Here is a 24362-nt window from a genome sequence, read left to right as displayed (position 1 = left end):
TTAAGACTCTAAGCAGAGTCTTGGGGCCACCTTGTGATTGGCAATAAACTGTATTCACCTCTGCAAGCTCCACATTGATGGGTGAACCTCAGGAAAGCTGTGACAGTAGGCGCAACGTGAAGGTTCAAACAGGTACAAACTCTTCGCCCCCACCAGTGTTTTCAATTCTACAGCAACATGAAGTGAAAAGAACTCACAGCAGCTCCTAGAACATCATCATACACAGTGCTCAAGTATGACAGTAAATTAAAGTTAGCATTATTGGTTTAACATGCTAGGTGGTAAACTTTTACAATCTGGCATTCGGGTCAACTGTATATCCCATGCAGTGATTCTCTGCCGTGGGACAGGGCCAACAGCTGAGATTGGTACCCTCTTCAACCACTGAGGTGTGATGCATGGCCACACTGAGGTCAGGCACACCATGACTGCAGCTGCCCCAACCAACCTACTACCTCTCACATGCTCATAGTTCTTTACTACCTTTGGTCACACCCCTTCTTCCACCGAGTATTCGTGGCATATCACTCCTTATCCATAGTGAGTAACCAACTATGCAGATATTTTGGTTTAAAAAGTTTTCATGACCTACGGATATCATAGAACTATTCAGCAAAAGGGATAGAATCCAGAGTAAAAAGTGACATTGTGATATTTCATTTTCTGTTGCTATTACTTATAATTGCTATAATTGCTTCCACTTGCCCAGGGTAAACACACCTCAAATCCAAACTCCCAAGTCCCTTTAGTAAAAGTCATTTTGAGACACAATATATCAGCATTAAAGCCAATGTGAATTCCAAGATTACTTTTCCTATAGTATAGTCATTTCCCAAAAGGCTATACAGTATGGCTGGAGGTTTCTCTAGGCTTCTCAATAAATAAAACTATTATTTCAGTGCCTGTTAATTATACAATCACAAAACACTAGTGCTGAGACCATACTCAAAACATCTTATAACCCCATGGAACCTAAAATATCATGCTGTTGTCCTTATCTTCTAACTAAACCAGAAACAAATCATTAACACTCTCTTTCCTACAGTACCATAGGTTTTTTATCCAAATGTAAACCCTAATTTATGCTGCTACAATCAAACCTCACACAGGCAGGGGAACAATAAAGACAGAGAAAGTTCAGAACAAAATGGTCTTTCCACTTCAACGTAAACAGTTAGAAAAGAGTAGCGCTTCTCTATCATCAGTGGTTTTCAGTCTGTCAGTTAAATACAGCATCTTACTATCAAAGATGGTAAGATCTGACCATAGAACAATTCTTTCACGTATTTAAAAAGGAAATAAAGCCTCCTCTCAGTCAAATCTTATTCCAGTAAGTCTCACTTCTGCCATGAATCCAAAGATATTCATCTAGTTGCTAAAAGGAAAGAAAAAAACCCCTTTTTCTGAACCATATTAGACATTCACCCATGTGACTCCTGGCCTCTCCCCTTCCATATAGTTTCTCTCATGCTTGGCTTAATTTACCATACTAGGACAGAAAAAGTAACACCTTGGACTCTAGAAAGCTTAGGAATGAGTTTGCCCTATTCAAAGCTATGAGCATGAGCTATTTTCCTAAGTTATATATTCTCAACAAAAATACACCATTACAAATGAGATTAAAGCTTAAGGGAATCAATCCCATATCTGAGTTTTGTTCTTGTTAGGTATCATAAACCAGAGAAATTAAAACTGCAGTTAACAGTTTGCTTGGCAGGGCTATGATGCATAAATAAAAAATTGCTTCTTTACACTCAAATAAAAAGGTATTTAGACAATCACAACAGCCAATGCAACAGCAAATCTGGGTTTACTTCTGAAATATTAACACTAATCTCTGCAGTGAGCTTACAAAACACAGGGCACTAAATGTTTTGAATCACCAACTACCAGTTTATCCTGACCTAATAGAAATATCCGTTTTTTAAACAGCTACTTTATTTAACACTTGCATGATATTACCTATGGCTTACCCTCTTCAAATACAATTGTGCTAGCATAAAAACATAAATTTTTCAACCAATAAAGCCATTTGCAAAATTATTGTGCTTAAGAGTTTCAGAATGGCTACCATTTTAATTTTGAAATCAAAACCACCAAAAAAAAAATCACTGTAGTCCTGCATTCTCTCCCCTTCTCACCTAAATGAAACAAATACCTTTTCCTTGCTATCCAGCACTTGAGTATGTAGTTTTTCATATGTTTCAACACTGTTTGCCCTTATTCCCTTGACAGAAGGCAAACTGGGTGGTGTTCCACAGTGCTATTGACCATGACCATTCCAGTGTAAGAACAATGCAAGCAAAACCTTCACTCTCAGACCATATTTATCTTGTCTCTATAGATATACTAGCTGACAATTCCTTCAGTAGAATTACATTTCCAATTAAATACTACTACAGAATTTTAAATTACTTCAATAAAGTTAAATCCATGGAGTCAACGATAAATTAAGATGAAAAAGGATGTATTATACATCTTTTTTTTTTTTTCCCCATTATCCAAAAATATCGCTTTCTCTTCCTTTTCTCTCCTTGGGCAAACCGCACTAAATTTTGAAATATTCTACTATACAGGATTTCAAAGGAAAAGTTAATATGCCCCCAATAGACAAAAAGAAATATTAATACTTAAATCTATAATTTCTTTTAACACACACACACACAGAGTTCTTTTCTCATCTATCAAAACGCATAAGCAAGTCTAAGAAAGCAGTAAGGATGGACTACAAGCAAGATAGGTGTAAATCTGGAACTGAAAAATTTCTTAAATACTTACATTTGCTTTCCACTGGCCTATAACATATAGGGTTTCCTCTCCCAGTAACTTCATTTTTGGGGTATTTTTCTTTCTTTTTTTAACCATACTGTAAATTTGGTAGTACTGAAAGATCTTGTACTGAGAGTGCCACAGCATTAACATCCCTGATTACCTAAAGGCAGCAAAATTAGGAAGCAACATATTTGTTAACTTCCTAAACTCTGCTTTTGAAAGGATATCTATTCTTCAGCTTTTTCTGACCCCCAGAATTTCTAAGTCAGCACTAAGTATATAGAATAAACATGTGTGTTCACTCCAGCCTGAAGTAAGACCAACCTGAATGGAATTCATCTTATGAAAATCAATCCATTTGGCTTTTAAGAAATAAAAAATCCAAATGCAACTGGATCATGAAATGCATTCACAGAAAATAAGGAACAGTGTTGATGCAAGTGATCCTATGTGCAGAATAAGTTTTGGGAAAATAAAGGAACTGCTCTTGTTGAATATTAAGAAGAAAAAGTAAGTAGAATTATATTATTCATCTATTCAGAATGCTAACCTATCTCTTCTAGTAGCCACATAAATTGTAGACAAAAACACAGATCAGCCCCCTCTATAAACAAATTCTTAAATTCTGGACTTCTCTTGAGCAAGTAAATGACAGAAGTTTTTGCAGGTATAAGTCTTAAATTGTCTACTTCTGCATCAAGAGAAGCAACCTTACAAGTATTTACGTACAAGTGTGGACCTACAGCAGGATTTGTCAGTTGAAGTTAAAGAAAAAAAACCCAACACACCTGCAACACTTTGCCCAAGAACCAAATAACCATCCTGCAAATCCTTCCTGTGTTTTTTTCTTTTACTGGAAAAGTGGGACTTGATTCTCTTGCCTAACTCTGAGGTTCTCTAGGGTATCTTGCTTGGCCTTTTCAGCTGCTGACTCAAAGAGCACTGATCTCTGAAAAACCTGGTGTCATAGCTGCCATAAATGTACCCTTAGGCATCTCAAATGAAAGGAAAAAGGTCCAAAAAAACCCACAACCCAAGTGAGAGGAAAGTGATTATTTAAAAGTGGAAGATATTGTTGCAAACTTTTTATTCTAAGAAGAAATAAATAAAAAGATTAGATTCTCTCTCGATGTTTCCCATTAGGCACTTTCATTAGATAACAAACAGATTACAGAAGGAAAAAGATTCATTACTCCTGCCACGTAAAGCAAGACTCAGCAAAACTTCAGAAAACATATTGCCCTGAAAAATCTTTGGTACTTTGTATGACCCAGCAAAAAGACACTTACCATACAGGTAATGATATCACCCAAGTATAATCTGAATTACAGCAACCAAAAAAATACTTCCCATAAGAGCCTCAACAAAACCACAACCGGTGCAAAATAACCTAATGGTGCACAGAAGACTGATAGATGCATTCCAGCAACCTAGTTATAAGACTCTTAAATCTTACAATAACTTGTAAAATCATTTTTATAATTGTTTATCGACACAATAAATTTGCAAAGCAGCTTTTAAAAGGGCAACAAGGAGGTCAGGTTCTTCTCCATATTTATCATTTTCTTTTTTTCTAACTACTTCCTTAAAGTAGAAAGCCACAGGAAGACTAGATGAACTTATCGAAAGACTTCCCTCATAGGAATAAAAGCAGATGAAATTCTGTACAGTATATTATGGGAAATAGTCTTAGACTAGGTTAGGCAGTAAAACTCTGATTTCCCCCCTATATAAGGTCTATAACTGAGTAAGAAACTAAGAAACAGAAATCAGAAGCAAAAAAAAGAAAAATTAAGCTTCAAATGAGACAAAAAACCAGTTCTTTGGGATCAAGGAAACCAAAGTGGTGGCAGTAGAACCCAGAGCTGCAATCCACTCACATAAAAACAGTGAAAATCAGACAGAAGATGAAAATACTAGAGTTCAAGAGGCCACAGAGAACAGTAGCATCGCAAGGGCAACACATTGTTTAATCACCGTGAAATTCCAGATGACAGCACTCAAGGATAGAAAGGGAGGGAGGCACCAGTGCCTGAAAAAGAAAATGCAAAGAGCACAGGCAAAGAAAAAAAAAAGAAAAAAAAAGAAAGAAAAAGAGAGTCAGGCTCTCTTAGTACAAGAAGCAGTGAAAGCTTGAGTGAAAATGGAAAACCAAAACCAAGAGATTCCAGGGTTTGCTGGAACAAAATTCCAATGACCAAGGAACTGATTCTTGATAGTGTATTTTAATTATTAACATTACTCAATAAAGACTATTACAGCTTATAACTCTGCTTATCCTGACAATTTCTACTATGACATCTACCTTGATGTTTTAGCAAGGAAGACCAATATGTCTGCAAGAGTTACAAAATACTTTGCCTCAAAATACACAAACACTTCTCCCAGAAAGGATAACAAACTATACTCAGCAGGTACAGTTGTTCAGTTAGCAATAAAGGACAGCTCTGTATACCACTTAGAATAAGCTTTGTCCTTGGAACACAGATTCAACCTCTTACAGGATATTACAGACAATCTTCTTGGAGTTAAAACTCCTATTAAGAGCTCTGAAAAATTCAAATATAAAGAAAACACTGAGTTTAACATAGCAGCATTGAATGCTGGATAAACTAATAAAAACAATGCGGCTGTCTCAGATTTTAATTGACAGTCTAGCAAGAGTAGGCTCAAGTTTTCCAACCATTATAGCCATGAAAACACAAAATTTATAGTTTCCCTTTCAGAAGAAAACAAAGTAAAAGTGTCTCTCTGAAAGCACCATTTAAAATTTTCTGAAGTGTGATGGAAGACAATTAGTATGACAAACTATTTTATCTCCAACAGCAACATAACATTCTTCTCCAGTATAAAACTGTAGCTATCTCCAAGGTCTCCAAGGTTCTTGGCTGCAGCTGAGTAACTGTTCAGTACAGCATTCCAGCAGCTGAGAATACTTGCAAGAGTAAGGTGAACATGACATCTGAAAAAAAAGATTAAATTGCCAACCAGACATTCTCAACTCACAGGATGTTTGATCTTTCTGAAGCTAACAAAACAATTACTTTACACCATAGGTAGTCAGCCACTGTGTTGCCTGCAAGTACACTTTCCCCTTTTTCAAAAACCAGTGAACTTCCTGGTCTTTTGGAAAACAGGACTGTGACTATGCAGTTATACTTCTCTAAAGTAGCATACCAACAGTTTTCAACACACTAGGATTCATAGTATGGTATTTGTGCAGTGGCAGCGGTTATGATTGATGATATGCAAAGATCTGATCTGTTGCAAAGAGGATGTAACACAAACCACAAAGGAACTACACGCTTCAGCCTGCATTGGGTACCCCATAATGAAGACCATGCACTGGAGATCCTGCACATTTTCAGCCAATCTTTTTATTCTGGCAGATTTCGCAACTTTCCTTCGTAGAAATATTCTGCCCTTGAAAGATAACATATCTAGCAACAGCCTACAACAAAGTATCTACAAATCTCCAGCTGCACACCATGGCTGTCTTCCCCTGCCATCACTACACATCTAAATACAAAATTATTGAAGCTTTTCTTGAATCTGCTTGCTTCATTATTTATTCCATATGCTGTGAGACTGAATGATGCACAGCATTTTCAAACATGTAATGATGAAATGCGGAGGATTATTATTACTTGATTTCACTGCTATTATTAGGTACCTCTGGAAAATGTAACATTTGTTTACAGCACTTTCAGTTGGTCATGTTAAAATATAGAGCATGCTTAAAATGTGTGGTTTGGGTTTTGCAAAGGTGGAGAAAGGACTAGCATTATAATTGTTTTGTTTAATTGCTTATGTGATAATCAAAATATAAGATCTGGGGGGAAAAAAGAAAAAAGTCAATTTCTCAATACTGAAATTTAATGCATAGTCCATAATCATATTTCTAGGTACTTTAACTGTACTACAGTTTAGTATCTTAGCATAGTCTGTATGCCTATGTCCTCACACATGGGCACCTTAATCTACAAATTTTCCTTTATGAATCAGGAACATTTGTAGTCTCTACTTAAAAACAAGTGAAACTTAAAGCTCTCAGAATGTAATAATAGGGTCCTGTATGGTGATGAGAGTTACTACAGTCCCACAGAAAATATGATACCGCGCTCTACAGCAATGTCATCCAATGAAGCTTCTTTTCACTGCATCTTGATTGTAGTCGAGAAGTCTCAAGTAGAATCTACTACACATTGCAGGACACATCAAGACTCAACAGGCTGAGTCTGCTACATAATGTCACTTTTTAAAAAAAAAAAGTTTAAATAAGGACAAAAATTCTACTTGGTAGAGTAGTTGGCTTCATATAATACAGCCATTACTTACTGAAAATTCTGAATAAATGCATAGCCACATCTTTTTTACTTAAAATACTTCCTAGCTAGGACTTAATATTCCATTTTGATCTTTTGGAAAAGAACAATTAGTAAGCTTCCTGAGCTATGATTTTGTACTTTTAGAATAGAAAAAATAGTAGACTGCTACATGAGCCTAGCTTCTCTCTTGAACACATGAGCAAACTTCCAGACCAACTGCTTGGAAACTTCCTTACAAGAAGTGCCAAATGGAAGCTTTCAAGTACTTTTAATGATAAGAAATTTAACTGTGTAGATTTCTGTTCATAAAGGAGAAGGGCTTCCAGTGCACTACATAATGACAAGAAAAACCACTACAGAAGGAATACAACAACAGTCTTAATATTTAAAATGTCTTAGAGAGCTATAGCATATGTATGATGCAGTGTAAATGGATATTATCAAAGCAGTAAGTGTTTTAAATGTTTAACATTTCTGTTCACACCAAGTACTTCCTCCTCCGGAAGGCACATTTTCACAGACTCAGAGGGTAGCTGAGGTTGGACAGCACCTCCGCAGACTGCCTAGTCCCATCCCTCGGCTCAGAGCAGGCTCAAAAAGAGCCGACTGCTAAGGGTCATGTCCAGTTGGGTTTTGAGTATCTCCAGGAACAGAGCTACACAAGCTCTGAGCACAACCAGTTCCATTGTTTGACCACTCTTGCAAAACAGTTCTTTTATTACACTTAAATGGAATTTTCTGTATTTCAATTTGTGACCATTTCCCTTCAGTGACTGAGAAAAGCCTGGCTCCATCTTCTTCATTCCCCCCATCAGGTACTTACGCACATTGATAACATTTGCCCTGAGCCTTCTCCTCCCTTCCCGAGAAGCCCCAGCTCTCTTGGCCTCTCCTTGCACAGCAGATGCTCCAGTCCCTCAATCATCTTTGTGGTCTTTTGCTGGACTCATTCCAGTATGTCCATGCCTTTCTGGTACTACTGAGACAGGAACTGGACACAGATGTGGTTTCACCAGAGCTGCCCTACATCTAAAATTACCAAGCTTTAAATTTTACTTTATCTGAAATTCTTCATCCACTCTCCTATTTCAGTTGTTAGAGATAAAAGCAACACAACTTTACCATTTTTCATACATAGATTACCAGCAACTCAAGTGTTTAGAGAACTATTTTTACCTTCTAAAAACATAAAAAAGCAAATTTTATTCTAATCCTTTGAACCAAAACACAGACTAATTTATGAGCGGGCAAATGAGCCAGCTATATACAGATCCTCCAAGGCCAAGGAGGATTTTACCACACCACTAAATCAGAAAAAACAAAGTCACATTTCTCTAATCTGACCAATTATGCCAGTTACTGTTTACAGACACCTAATAAAAATAACAGACTGACTTCTTTTATTGGAGCTTAATAAAGAATTCTTCCTAAAAAGAAAAAAAAAGCAACCAAGCGTATACAAATCATAAATGAGTCTAAAAATGGTCATGAGATTGTCTTAGTCACAACATTTTATTAGAAATATTGGGGGGGGAAGGGAATTGTGACTTGGCTTTTAGGATTCATTTTCAAATTTGTAATATCCAGGAAGGCTTATCTTAAACTCATCTTAAAATTAGATTTTGTTACAGTTGCGTGTTCTCTGAGCTGAAGTTTTAAGAAAAACCAAACATCACAGATATCTCAAAACTCATAAAATTAGACAGACATGCTGGAAAACTTAACGTGATGTAGAACACTGTTACTGAAAGAAAGGTCAAGATGCAATAGCAATAGCTTTTAACTTACATTTGAGTGTTTCTCCAGCATAAGGGATATGTAGCTTAAACCGATCACAGCTAGGTCCGGGGGTCAAGGATGTACAGCTAAAAATGAAGATAAGAGAAGAATGTACTAAGCAGTTACAGACTGTAGCAGATGCTAACGTTATTCTACAGGGTACAAATGACTGACATAACAAAGATGTTGTGAATATCAGAAATACTGATCCTTTCGATTCTGGGAAGGAAGAAAAGGTGGGAAAGATGCAGGATGCCCATTCTCTTTTAATCAGCAGTTCTCACAACAGCATGAGAAGCTTTAGGATTTGTGACAACTATCTTTCCATTTTAACACGGAAAATATACACACAAAATATCCTGGTTTCAGTGTGTTATTAGAATAGTATCAATTAGTCAGTCAAAGCCATCAAATTCTCTACTTCGTATACAATTTTGCAGGTGACAACCTATGCCACAGTAAGATGGTTATATGCTCCCTATCTCTCCCATGAAGATAACTGGGATGAATTTTAGCTTTAATACATCAACATTCAGGCCTTTTTACCTATTTTAACCTTTAATTCTTACCTTGTGGAAAAGTCTCACAGTAAGCCTCCAAGTGACCAAGTTTCAGAACCAGGCTATGACAACTGAGCATCTAAGTTCATGATCTGTGACCTTTTCATATCTCCTGTTTATCTGGAACACTGCATCGACAGTTGGGTCTCACGGTGATGAACAAGCATTTTATGAACATAAAAGTCACTGAAAAACTGTTTAGTGTCTAGGCCAGAGATGAACAACTTTTTCACACCTTTTAAGTCATGCAGCAAAATCTTTGCATAACAAAGAACCAAAAATCTCAGCTGCAAAAGGAGAAAGAGTGGCACAAATTGTTTCACTGGCAGGAATGGTCCCTGGAGCTCTCACCAGCTCTCATGTGGGCTGGTGGGCATATGACAGGTCTCAGTAGCAAAAATACTGGAAACCCTTAGCAGTTCATTACTTTCCACTTTCTAACCCAGAAGTCTTTCTTGCCAGACTAGTACCATTCAGAATTGTTTATGGCCCCAGCAAAAGAGCTACACTTGTTGCAAGCCACTTAAAGCTCAAAGACAAAACAGTGAAAAGATGGTAGACAAAGGTAAAATAACTTGTCTAAGCTCATATATCAGATCACTGGTAGAGCTGTAGTACAAACCACTGATGATATAATGAAACAAAAGACACATTTACTGGGCCATACACACAGCCAAAAGCAAAAAGATGGGTAGGCCAGAACACAAAAAAGTTCTGATCCTACCTTGTCAGAATTGGACAACACTGTAACTCCTGGAGCTTGCTCTCTCTGCCGCAAGAGGGGCGTAAGGGCAAATGGGGTAATGTTAATTCTCATAACACACTCAAAATGCTTGAGAGTGCCGTTTCTCTCACGTGCTGGCTCTACAATCTCTTTTCTCTTTACACTTGAAAGTTAAGGAAACCGCATGCACTAGCTTCAGATTGTTTTTATTCAGTGAGCTACATTTTCTATTTAATCAAATTTGTGCCCACACGCAGCTTCATCAAAAAGAACCAGCCACAGAACTACAGAACAATTAACTTAAATGAAGTTTCCACAAAAATACCAGAAAACATAAGAAAACCACTTGTGTGCGCCTAGAATCTAACAAAGATAAAATTAACAGCCTACAGTGATTCAACAAGAATACATTGCATATTTTCAGTATCATTACAGAAATTAAGTAACTGTTCTTGCAAATAAAAGGGAAGCAACACATGTCCTTTGTTTACTTTAGAAAGGTTTTTTTCAGTGTCTTGTGAGAGCACCATGCTTCATCCAGGAAGAATGCACTGACTGGGTTTTCTTCTGGTAGAATGCTACTTCGCATTTCATTGAAAGACTGATGATGGAAAAGAGATGATGTATATTAAACCTGCCGATGATGCCAACATGAAAGGGAACACAGTATGCTGGATGACAGGGCCAGAGCTGAAAAGTGTTTTGGTTTTATGGTCTATAATACTTCTTTTTTAATTACACCTAGGTAGGGCTTAGCAAGAACAGTAAGTGTCACCACCCTCACTGGGAGTAAAATCAGGTTCTGTTTGAGAATATGAAAGATTGGCACTCCAGTGCATCAGAAGCAAGAAAATACAATTTTTTCAAAGATGCAGGTTTTTTAGTAGGTGAGAACAGCAAAACAGGAGTGCCCATTGTTAGAGTGTTTTAATGACTGTGGATGAATTTAACAGCTATAGGTATGAGAGTATTATTATCTACTTTCAAGTCATTTCTAAGGCTTATATCACATAAGGCCAATTCTAGGAAGCATATAAAAAAAAGTAACACAAAAAAAAATCCTTTGCAAGTTCCAAAATATCTCTGCAACATCAGTTAATATTTAATGGAGGTTTCTTTCAACATATCACAGGTCACAGTCTGAGGCACATTTCTCAAATACCATCAATATAACATTGTTGCTAGCTCTTCTAAAAACACAAGATTTCTGATCCTGCAAATACCCTACAATTTTTTTTTTTTAGCACAATGGGCCACTTGGAAATACTTAGGGAAAGTATAATATTCTTTAACATTAAAATAAAAGCCTGATTTAATGGTAAATGTCCCTAAAAGCAATACTAAGTATTTTTCCTATATTTTTATACTCCACTAGAGATGTTTTTAATTTTACTGGTCTAGAAGTGATGGAAAGTGACAGTATTCACAGTCTTTTTTTTTTTTCCAAATTACTCTGGCTAGGCTGCGCAAGAGACCTCAATAACTGCAATAGGCTGAGCAATCAAGCAAAAATCTTACATACGTCCATTTGAAAGGAGGCAGTTACTTTTTAGTATAAACAGGAAAAGAACAAAACTCCTAAGGCAAATCAAAACTTTGGTACATCTAGCAGTCTATGTGTGACCTTATTTCATCAGAAAGCCACAAACATGGTTTGGCTACAGACATCTCCTGCTTGAACTTCCTTCATACACAGAACTTGTCATAATTACCAATGAGCCTGATCCAGAAGCTTGGCCTCTATCCTCTCCAAAATGTAAGATTTTACATTTGCTGATTGTTCTACTTAACGTGGTCCATACAAAAGTCACACTGAAGAGTAATGACTTGTAACAAGGTCTTCTAAAGATTATTTGTTGCCCTGTCTTCACAGAGAATTGACATACAGAACAGTAATATCTGGTGTTGAAAATTAATTTCAGAAGCTGACTCCATCTCATGATGAATAGATGTGCTATCTCCCTCTTTATCCATGCAAAAAATATTACACTGGTTTGCATATCTTCATCTAAATAGTCAATATTTTACATAGGAAAGCCATGGAAGCAAGAATTAATGCTCTGATGCCCAGAGCAGTGATATGAATTAGTCTTCATAAAATGATTAATGTTATACCACAAGATCTCCCACAATGGTTTCCCTACTAAAATATCAAAGAATCATCAACTTGACAAGTTTTTGGGACGAAGGAATATCCTTGAATGTATCACTTAAAATCATGCTGCCCTATTCAAAGGAGCTGTGCTGAGCCCTACAGTTGCAATCTGGTAGATGGAATCAACTATGCAAGAAACCATAGCTGAATACAAACTCTCCTCTTTCTCAGCGGATTTTACCTAAGTTGCTTGAGCAAATACCATAGATTAAACTTGAGTTGAGATACTTTACACCCTTATAAAATACATATTCCAAGTAGGAGACAAGTAGAACATTCCTTTGTGGACTGTTTGATGCATCTTGCAGTTGGGATTGTCTGTGACCTGCTGGGAAAAGGTTTCTCTCACAGTAACACACACAAACTAAACCAGTTCTTCTTCAAAGAAAAAGTCACTGTCAGCTCCAGATACTTACTTAAACGTGTGCAGAATTCTTTGCCAGCCACAAAAGGAAATGGGAAAGATTATCAAAGAGAAAATAAGAGAAAAGAAAAGAAAAAAAAAAATCAGGAAAGTCACTCAGTTTTGCTGCTTGGAATCAGGCATCAGCCTATAATGGCAGGTATAGTAGAAGGTATCTTTCTGCAGAATTAATCCTTCTTCCTAGAGTATTCTGAAAGCCTCTAGAAAGGCAGTTCCAGTTGAGCTTAAACCCAAGGTTTTCTCTTATACCAATGTATTTGTAACTGACTATTCTGCTGAATTGACTCTTCTGTTTTGTTTAAGCTAAAAAAATTATTCCCTTTCCTTCTGAGCCACTTTGGTATTTTACAGGATTGAAGCCATGAGGATAAGGACGACTGCGATAGCCCTAGATTTCAACATGGTCTTCCTATCAACTAGTCTTCTACAACCATCATTTGAAAGTATTCCCAGTACAAGCAGTTTTAAATTATTGGGGCTCTGGTAAAATCTTACCCAAAAATAAGTTCTGTGCCAGCTGAAGGGTTAACAATGAAACAAGAGCCCAAGTGCTTACCACTTTAATCCTTAAAGTCTGGAGATGAGTGGTTATTCTATCCAAAAATTAAAAAAAATCCCCAAACCAACACACCCCCCTAATCCATCTCTCTATATCCCAAAATTCCAGTTTGAGGCTCGTTTTTTATACCACTCCTAAAAATCTACTGCTTAGAACGATATAAATCCATAGCAAATATCCAGAAATGCCAACAGAAGTACAATAGCTCTCCCGAAAAATGTACAATCTCCTTTTTATTGCTGCTTCTTTAATTGGTGGTAAAGGTGTATGCCTCAATATTCATGTCAGATTTATTTGATGATTATCAAATTTCTTGATAAAAAAAAAAATATGCAATGTGTTTAGTCATTTTTCCTTCTCAGACCATACAGAATCTTTACCACCTTTACTAGCTGAAGAAAAATCATCAGTGAATTTTACTGTACAATAGCAAAGAAAAATTAGACTAAGAACTTTAGCCACTATAATTTCAGGATTTTAATATTGAGATTAAGATGAATAGCCAAAGATGCAAAAGCTTCTTTAATCTCATGATGCTTAGGCTGCTATACTTGCTTTTCTTAAGGATCAGTACTTTTTAAATAACAGACAACTTTTTTTGTTCACGGGGCTACTGATGTAAAAGCCAAGAAGGCTTCACACAGCATTAAAGATATTCTGATGGCAAACACTGCTAAAACCCAACACACATAAAAATAGCATAAAAAGAGCAACACCACAAAGAAAGTTCTGATCTGACCCCTGGCTGTATTCCCAACCCTTCCCAGATCTAATATACCTAGTATATGTTTCTAACTGCTCCTATATATGTCATATAAAGATACTATTAGGGAAAAAGGAGGTCAAATTCCTTTCATAATACAAGAGGCTAAAGAAGAAAATGAGTATTATTTCAGTAATGACAAGACACAATTCAGCCAGGGGTTTAGAGGCTGAAGGTTTTGTCAGCAAGAGTCAAATATAATTCAGAGGCAAAGACAGGTAAATCTCTTGTTACTAATAAGAGGCAGCAAATTCAAAACTCCACCCAAAACTCTTATTGTGGCATTTGCTAAGAAAAACACCTTAATGTCAAACTCAAGTAGAACAGCCTTTCGTGATGCCTTTAGATTCTTATTTCCTCCATTTTTGTAGATGGAAATCTGCTCCAGTGTTCCTTGAAGACACAATATTTCATCCCATTTAATTAAGAATTAATTGCAGAATTCAGAACAGATGGGTAAGTCATCTACAGAGGCATCAAGAATAATTAAAGTGTATGGAGGGGGGAGGAGAGTGGAAGGAAGGCCAGCAGGTGACAGGTTTTTTGCAAGGATCAGGAAACAGAAAAATGGTGAAAAACACATTGTAGAGAGCTGACACTGATGGTGAAAACCTGTATCATACTGCAGCTCCCTGCAACAGTGCACAAAGCTTTACTGGCTCCCAGAGGCCTGCGAATACACAAAAAGGGTATAGAGCAGCTGCTGCTGAAAACCAACAGATCCAACCAAAATTCTGTCAATCAGGCAAAATTTGAAATGGGAGAGAGAGTCTAGTGAACCAATTTTCATCTTCAGTTCCCTTTCTTTATACAGACATATGTATTACACACATGAGAAGGGGACTTGCGCTTAAGAGATAAAGACATACACCATTGCTTTTGGGAAATAAAAATCCAGTTACATTTAGAGTGATCGCTACTTCCATACATATTTTAATTACAATATTAAAATCTGAAAGCCAATTCATAATTTTTCCAAAGAACTTTCCAATAGATAAACCCACTGTTTTCATAAAACTCATTTGTACGCTAGCTGGTTTCTTCAAATTTAGTATAAAATTAAACTATACACAAAGACTACCTTTGGTATTGCTATATGGATGATGTTGGTTTTGAACCCTGCTAGCATGGATATTTCAGAATTGCAACAGCATTTCAATCCATAGTTATCAAATGGGAAATTCCAAGTTGTGTCCAGATATGTCAACTATACTCCCAACAAAACCTTCATCTACTTTAAGTGCTGATTTTCCTTTACATACACATTTAGGTTTTCTTGTATGAAGTTCATCATACTAATTGGAACTTTTAGAAAGGAATGGGATGCTAGGCAGAACACATATCCTAGGAAAACAACCTCTCGCTTGCCTTCTGCACTCATAGGTAGATTTGCATTTTTAAAAAAGTAAAGTTCAAATAACTATTTAAAAATAATTCATCTGCTAGCAACCTGCTTTCACTAGAAACACTATACAAGAGCAGCTAGTAACTACTGTCATTAGTAAACAAATATAGCAGCCGTATGTTAACAGAAAATGTAGATTTACTTAATGTGAATGAGAGTTTGCCAAAGCAGATGTTGCAGGTGGGGAGAACTCTGGACCTGCTTCTAGAACGGCAAATCTCCTTCACATCTGCCCTGATCTTGTGGCAAGTGTCCTACAACCTTCCAAAGTACAGCTGCCTCTGCTGGAGGCAGACATTCAGCCCAGTCTCTACGAGGGAAACAGAGAAAGCACACACACACATATATATATTTTGAAGTCTTCTCAGAGAATTTCTACATTAAATGAAAGCACATACAAATCCCACAATTGTGAATTTTTTTAGCATCACAAACTCCCTATTCATTTAGCCTAGGAAGGCTGATTTTAGAACTGCTCTTTTCCAGTCACAACAGTAGGATGCGTTGGAAAGGGCCACCACAAAAAGGAGTATGAAGACAGAGCTGATAAATGGCACCACGTCTAACATACCTGCAAGTGTGCTTGAAAAAACAGCTCTGAAGAACAGACTATCTCAAAAGTTTCCATTCATAAAATCCCTACAGTTTAGGGTAGGAGGTCATTATCATTGGGTCTCAAGGAGATGCTTATGATACAAATGAAGAAAAATAATTAACAACTGACAAATGAAAGTTTTCAACAAAACCTGCTTTACAAATGTGCTTTAGAAACATCTTTTATAGTCAAACTGATTACCTTTGTAAGCAAGCTCTTTTATACTTACACGTAATCACCTGTAACTCCCTTTAAAAACTACCCAACATAAATACTCCCCAAAAGAATAAAATAGAAGCAGAAAATGAAAATTTTAATGAAGGAGTGATTGAAAAATGAACAGAAACAAGTAAATTGCAGTGGAATAAAACTCATAATGCACACTCCAGCAGACTATGCTTTGGTAAATAAACTAGTGAATTCACAGTATCATAAACTACCTTTCTGTCACACATTCAGGCAAGGAAAAAGCACTACTTCATTACACTGTAAGATCAGCTGTACCCCAAATCCTTGGAACTCATAAGCAAAGTGTTAGAGAGGAGTGAGGGAGTGGCAGATGCATCCTTTGGATTTACTTCATCTCCTTTCCCTCCTGTCAGATTCAAAGTCCTGTTTCATATTTTCATAACTGCCATTTGATTATGTATCACTTTGTTATTACTTTTGTCCATGAGTTAGAACCTAATAATCTCTCATGTTCTGCTTCTACTGTTCACTAATGTGAATTCAATCTCTGAAGAAAGAAAGAAAAAAAAATAGCCAATAAACATTTTTGCTTTTTGATTACTCTGAAAGAGAACCATTCTTCACCATGTATGAAATTACAGTCTACCACCTGGAGTTTCAGATCCTTTCAGTGTTCACAGAAAGCATATTCATACAGAAAGTCACAAAAGCTAAGCTAGTATAAATGTAAGTTTTAATAAGTCATTTAGCATTGTTCCCAATACTGCCTGTAGTAGCCATAAAGACTCCCACCTTATTTTCTAAGTAATTTATTTCACACCATAGAACTGTTTACTGGAAAATGCAATGAATAGGTGTCAGGAAAAAAAACATAAAGTCTAAAAGCATAGTTCATGTTTACATATTTTCCCACTTTAACTAACTAAACAATATTAGGAGTAGTCCAGTGATCCCATGCCTTTTCTTTTCACAGATTCAGCGCTCTCAGCCTTTCCTCATAAGAGAGATGCTCCAGTCCCCTAATCATCCTTGTAGCCCTCTGCTGGACTCCCTCCAGTAGCTTCCTGTCTTTCTTGAACTGGACACAGAACTCCAGATGTGGCCTCACCAGGGCAGAGTAGAGGGGGAGGATAACCTGCCTTGACCTGCTGGCCACACTCTTCTTAATGCACCCCAGGATACCATTGGCCTTCTTGGCCACGAGGACACTCCACCGGCTCATGGAGAGCTTGCTGTCCACCAGGACTCCCAGGTCCTTCTACATAGCGCTGACTTTCCAGTGGGTCAACCTCTAACCTGTACTGCTGCTTGGGGTTATTCCTCCCTAAGTGCAGGACCTTACACTTACACTTACTGAATTCCATTTGGTTCCTCTTTGCCCAATTCTCTAGTCTGTCCAGATCTTGGAGAATTGCAGCGCAGCGTTCTGGTGTATCAGCCACTCCTCCCAGTTTTCTAACATGAGCAAATATGCTGAGGGTACACCCTGTCTCCTCGTCCAGGTCACTCATGAATATGTTGAATAAGACCAGACCAAGCACTGACCTTTGGGGCACGCCACTAGATACAGGCCTCCAACTAGACTCTGTGCTGCTTATCGCAACCCTCTGGGCCCTGCCATTCAGCCAGTTCTAAACCTACCTCACTGTCCACTCATCCAACCCACACTTCCTAAAAAAAAAAGCTCTATTTTTAGAGCTTTCTGGTCATGGATCTCTAATTACTTGATTTCCTAATCTCATAAACTCTCAGAAGAAATTTATGTTAATACAACAACCACAAATTCGGTTCTTTGGACATGAAAGTTAGACCAAGCAAGGATCACCACATTTTGAACACAACTCCATAGCTCTCAGCTGCATATACATTCAAAAGGGTAACTTCAAATTGTGTATATTCATATAAAATACTACAGAACTGGAGACACAGCAGAAAACCTATGAAAAGATGACACCATTTCCCACAGCATTCTCCTGGAGAAGTTTGCTGCTCACGAATAGGCGTACACTTCACCGGGTAAAAAACTGACTGGATGGCTGGGCGCAAGGAGTTGTGCATGGAGTCACATCCAGTTGGCGGCTGGTCACAAGTGGTGTTCCCCAGGGCTCAGTACTAGAGCCGGTTCTGCTTAATATCTTTATCAATGATCTGGACGAGGGGATCGAGTGCACTCTCAGTTTGCAGACGACACCAAGCTGTGCAGGAATGTTGATCTGCTTGAGGGTAGGAAGCCTCTACAGAGGGATCTGGACAGGGTGGATCAATGGGCCAAGACCAACTGTATGAGGCTGAACAAGGCTTAGTGCCAGGTCCTGCGCTTGGGTCATGAAAACCCATGCAATGCTTTTGATCCCAGTGAAAAGTGAGCCCAGTCTACTCAAAGTTCCTGTAACTTTGAGCCCCCAACCCACTGCAAATGCCTTGACCTGTCTTTATGCCACTTCCAACATCTCACCTACAACCTTGAGTTTTCCTCCTTCCTGCATCTGTCTAAGAAAACTGAATTTTAACTATATGTGCAACAGGTTAAAACTGAAACATCAAAATTTACATGGAAGATGATATATCACTCAAAATTTCCAAGGAAATTATTCCTTTTAAGTGGCTTCATTGCCTGTGAATGGTCTGCAGTTGACCGGAAATCATATCACTTTTATAGGGTTTAAGTTAAGGCTTATGACTAAAATTTACAGCAGCCTGAAAAACAGGACAGACAGTTGACTATCTAATAGTTAAAAAAATTCTCACTGCAGAAGAATTATTAACTATGAACAAATATTGTATTATTCCCCCCTCAAACAAAAAAATATGCATGGCTGAAGTGCATAACAAATTGTAAAACAACTTTTACTCAAGAGATTGAAACCAGCATTCTAGAGGAAGAAGCGTTAGAAAAGAGAGAAAGAAATAACATAATACTAGTAACCCTAACTATAAACAAGAATAAAGCAAACAAGTTTTTCTATTGAACAAAGAACTGACCATCCAAAACAGAGCAACAAATACTCTGTCACATTTTTGGTTTAAAAACATTATTTCAGTGATGCATAGGAATCCGAGTTTTTGGGGTTTGTTTTGTTTTGTTCTTGTTTGGTTTTTTTTTTTTTTTCCCTGGAAAATACAATTTTGGAGATTTTTTTATTTGGCTTTTTTTGCCTCTTCTCCATATTGGAATTCTGCAATTTCCTTTCAGTGCCTTAATTTCATGGGGAATTTTTTTATCTTACAGTCATAAAAATACTCAGTCATAGTGGTCTAATTTTATTCTTTCAGCCATATACCTCAGATTACAAAGAAAGAGCCTGTGGTCTACACTGTGGAGTGGTTTGCCTCAGACACATCAATTCCCTTCTCTCAGGAAAGACAAAATAAATATGTTCCCTTTTATCAACTTTCAGTTTTGTATGGATTACTTAGAAGGTTTAACTTTACCTCAAGGACTGAATTCAGTCTCTTCAATAAAAATATAAATTTCAAGAGCAAACAAAACTGTTCACTTATACATACAGCTCTAAGTATTCTTTTCAGATGCTCACTTCCAGTTAGATAATAGTTGCTTCAAGGTATGTCTACACTGTGCAGTACAGTGCCAAGTAAATGCTTAAGCTAAGTATCACAATAAACAGATTAAAATAGCTCAGGCATCACATTACATTGGTATGGTTATTCTGTTTCCAGTTGAACTTGAGATATTAACCTACACTGCAAATTCAGTGCTGGACAGTTACCCAAATGGTCAGAAAAATTCACTTCTCCATTGGTCAGAAGAAAGAGCACCATGACTGATGGTTCAAGAGATCCCAAAGCATTTATAAGGGTGAATTTAAAAGGGCAACAATAGAGATGTCAACCTAAGTGCCAATGAAAGAGACTCTCATGACAATAAAATTTCCCTTTGAAAATTTTATGAAGGCTTACATAGTGATCAATACACGATAGGAAAATGCCTGTACAGTTTTTGATTTCCCATGCTGTCAGAGAATGACTGTGTAGTTAGAAAATAGCATACAGATTCTGTTTTCAAAAATTAATGGCTTGCTTCCTTTATTATCACTTACAGACGCAGTTTACAGAAGTACTCCCATTGATTTCTGCTGACTGTAATATAAATATGGCAAAATCAAATCTTCAACACTGCTGCATACCAGTCTATCAAGATTGAACCTCTGATCATCTCTGATGCTTTTAAAGCCCCTAAACTCATCAGACAATGATGGCAACAAACAGGCTAAAACCAAAAATCATAATCTTTTGCTTCAGCTTCATTACAAGTGCACATTAGCTATTTAATGTTATGCCATACATGTGTATATGCATATGAGAGAGTCAGGCATATATGAAGTATAATTGCATATGTAAGGCTGGAAGAATTTACCAACCAGTTATCCAGGAATATATTCTTCTCTACTCAGCAGAAGAGTAAAAATTTAAAAGCCAGTTGGTTTTCAGCTTCTGATGAAATGTAGTATGTATCCAAGATCCACGGTATGATTGAGATCTCTCCAGCTTACATTAAACAAATGCTGCATCTGTATGATGCAAGGGTTTGGGAGAGGGGGAGAAAGCAGACCAGGTATTAAATTATTAGATTTTTAGATAACTTTACAACAAAAAAGAAAGTCTTAGCAATTTTTTTCTCCTGCAGTAATGCGCAATGTGAAGAAATAAGACAGACATCCATTACAATAGCAGAAAGTCCTGGACAGAGACCTACAATACGTTAATGTAAGCCCTGGGTTTCAAGAAGCATTCAATGAGTTACTAAGGTACAGATAGCCAAAGCATACATTTAAATATCTTGCTAAGGTACATCTTTCCAACTCTATTTGGCACGTATGTCAGACAAGAGGAAGTCACTCACTGTCCCAGTCTAAAAATACCAAAGATCTACCACGCAGTATTTAAACTGAATGAATCTTAGGAAAACATATGTAAGTCTGTCAAACTAGAGCCCAAGTTACTGCAATTCTCTAATACTACCTCTACTTTTTAAAATCCTTTCTTTACTCATAGCACTTGAAACTGACAAACACACTTTTGCTGAACAACTTCAAGCACCTGGTTTAAAATTGGTATAAAAAAGAGCGCCAAACTTTGGAGAATATTTACAAAACCATTACCAAATGTATGCACTACACTTAGATCTTTATCAGACTGACATTTTGCCTTTGTTTTTTCAACATTCAGAAACAAATGCATGAGATAGCAATCTTGGAGACAGACAGTCTTTTTGTATCAGCACAGAAAAAATGTTTTTTGAAGTTCCAAGTGCTGCTTCACAGCGACAGCTCTCTCGTATTGTCCCATCAGAGCTTCAGCCTGTTCAATTTTGCTTCAGAGTGACAAGCAGCTACTAGTAATAAGACTCTTTGTAGTGAAGAAATATAGTCATTATCAGAAACTGGAATGAATTGACCTACTCTGTGCAAAAGGTAATAGTTTATGACTTATCCAATACAGCAGTAAAGGACTCATAAGACCATACCTCTCCTAGAAACTGCCACGTCCTTTCAAGTATGCATTCTACTCAGACCACAATTATTTTTTAAAACAGCTTTTCATAGTAATTGTGTTCAGAAGAGTCAGACTCATGAAACTTCATAAACAAAATGCATGTTAAAAAACCTACCTATAGATAGCAATGCGAGTGATGGAATGTGAACCTTCCTCAAGTAACTGAAACAGAATCTTTCAATTTAAATTAATCAAAAGCAAAAGATCAAGCAAAAGCTTTAAATAACTGCTACAGTATTGTAATAGTATTTCACAGTTAAAAAACAACATTATTTTGTGAAATACTCATGTAAAACACATATTTACTTTAAAAAGGGAAATGTCCACAAGAAAGGGAAATACCAAAGCATACTGCAGTCCACTTGATAACACAAAAAAGTAAATCATCACTACTCACTAGGAAGCAGGGCAATAAAGTTATAAATATCTTATTACAGCTTGATAGTAAATTTGTATGTTAAAATCTGCTTTAGATAGTACTACATTTTTTTGACCACTCTTCATATATGTTTCTTTCAGGAACAGAACTAATTGTAAACATAACTCAGTATCAAGCAAGGAGGCAGAAATCAATAGCAAATCAGACAGTTGCAAAGATCAAAATACCAACATGGTTTACTATGAACCAGTTACATAAAAATTCTGCAATTAATATCCTCATGAATATGTTTTAAGTATAACTAAACGAGTGTGAAATTTAAAATTTCGTTATGAGCGGATATCTACAAAAAAAAGAATCTTAATATATGCAGTTTTAAATCACTGTATTAATTTTGAAATTCTACCTGGTGCAACACATCAAAGGAATTTAAAAAACAAAATAAAGTTTGTTGAGTAAGAACAGCCTTGCAGTATAATTTGAAGCTCAAGCATGTGCCCTAACAAACAGCTGTAGGGGAAAAAAAAGAGTTCTCAAAGGTGATGACCACCACAGACAAGTTTTTCACTATTGTAACACTCCACAGGAAAAGCAGCAGCCTCTTAAATAACTGGATTCTACATTATACAATAATTAAACACCTTTCACATATGAAAATGTCCTCTATTTCTAAATCTACCTAATAATCACTTTTCCCTATTCAACATCTTTCCCATGATTATATGTATAAATGCTAACAAAAATGCCTTCACCACAATTCAGCTAGTTATGAGTAGATTTTAATATCTCATTAAGATGGGTCATTATTTCAAAGAGACACTGCTGGAGATTAGCTGAATGATACAATATATAGCATTGACTCAATTGGCAGCAGTATTTTCTTTGGGTCTAGAACAAGGTAATATCCTATGCAAGAGTTAAAATGCTTTGATCCACTCTGTCATCCCAAAGAATGTCTTTTATTAATGCAACAGAGATGCCTGCCAGGGTTTTCTTATCATCAGAATCAATGCTGCTAAAGGTGCTGTATTCCAGATGTGACAGAACACTCAGGTTCTATTTTTGTTCACTGTGGAGCCCTTTTTACAAGAAAGAAGGTAATAGTTCTTCAGACTTGGCCACCTAACTTTTTATTACTATTTCTATTGAACAGTTTCCTTCTTTCCTCTCATGCCGTATTGCTGAGCTCAGTTCAGGGGTACTCACATTTCTCTACTCACTCTGCATCACCAGTGGCCATATAATTCCTATAAATAGGACTCGATCCTGAAGGTCCTACTCACAGATGTAAATATATGTAAGTGTCTGATGAGACTGGTACTGTCTAATAAGTTTGTAAAACACGCAGACATTATGGAACTGTAACATATTATTATAAAACATTTACATACTCAAAGACTGCAAAACAATAGGATTTCCTTACTATGACATATTTCCCTCCCACACTTGCAAGCAAAGCAAATTAACATATCCTCATACTTCATACTTTTAATCTAACATCAGCTCTTTAATACAGTTCATAAAGCACAATAAAACGAAGTAGTCATTCTTAGCAATAAGTTAAAATAAGTGCAAAATAAGTTCCTTACTAAAACCATCTGACATATGGATTGACTTTTCAAATAATTAGAGGCTTAATATGTTTGCCATTTACAAATCAAAATCAACTGGCATGATAGGCTATAAACCTGGAACTTTATCTTGCACTGGTGAAATAAAAAGTAAATTCCTTCCATTTTTGAGTTGAGAATGTCAAAACCAAGGCTCTGAATGGGCAAGGCCTTGGAGATATTACCGTATTCAGTACATTACCATTATTCCCTGTTAACCACAGCTCCCGTTTCTAAAACCTAAGAAATGAGACTGGATAGATCTTCAGTTTGTATGTTTTGTTAATACATTGTAAAGCACTGGTTCGTCAGGGAAGCAGAGTAACCACAGTAACCCCTAGTTTTCTATAAGAGTAACAGTGTGGTACATGACTGGAGCAGTCATGCAGCTCCTCCCCTTGACTCAGAAGCTTCCAGATGTTTCTGTTTTCAAAGTTAATAGCTGTTGAGATGATTACCTTAAGTATTTTAACATCTTAAAGGTTATATTTTATTCTTTAAAATCTTCCACATAACACATCAGGTAAAGCATAAAATAGTTGCACGTTCTGTAATAAACTCAAGCTAGGCTATGGAAGAGATGTGTTTACACCCCTTTCATGTGTC

The 24362-nt window shown here is 36.8% G+C and overlaps 1 protein-coding gene across 2 annotated transcripts in view; it reads right to left on the bottom strand.

Annotated features, from left to right (window-relative positions):
* BABAM2 (BRISC and BRCA1 A complex member 2) overlaps positions 1–24362 on the bottom strand; it is a 178035-nt gene that overhangs the window by 147241 nt on the left and 6432 nt on the right. For both annotated transcript variants that reach the window (XM_054818835.1, XM_054818836.1), the window contains exon 3: positions 8889–8965. In XM_054818835.1, coding sequence (XP_054674810.1) covers positions 8889–8965 — 77 coding nt within the window. The remainder of the gene's footprint in view (positions 1–8888; positions 8966–24362) is intronic.

This window comes from Grus americana, chromosome 3 (genome assembly GCF_028858705.1).
Source record: "Grus americana isolate bGruAme1 chromosome 3, bGruAme1.mat, whole genome shotgun sequence".
NCBI lineage: Eukaryota > Metazoa > Chordata > Aves > Gruiformes > Gruidae > Grus > Grus americana.
Note: the sequence above shows the minus strand (reverse complement) of the source record. Positions and strands in the feature narration are given on the sequence as shown.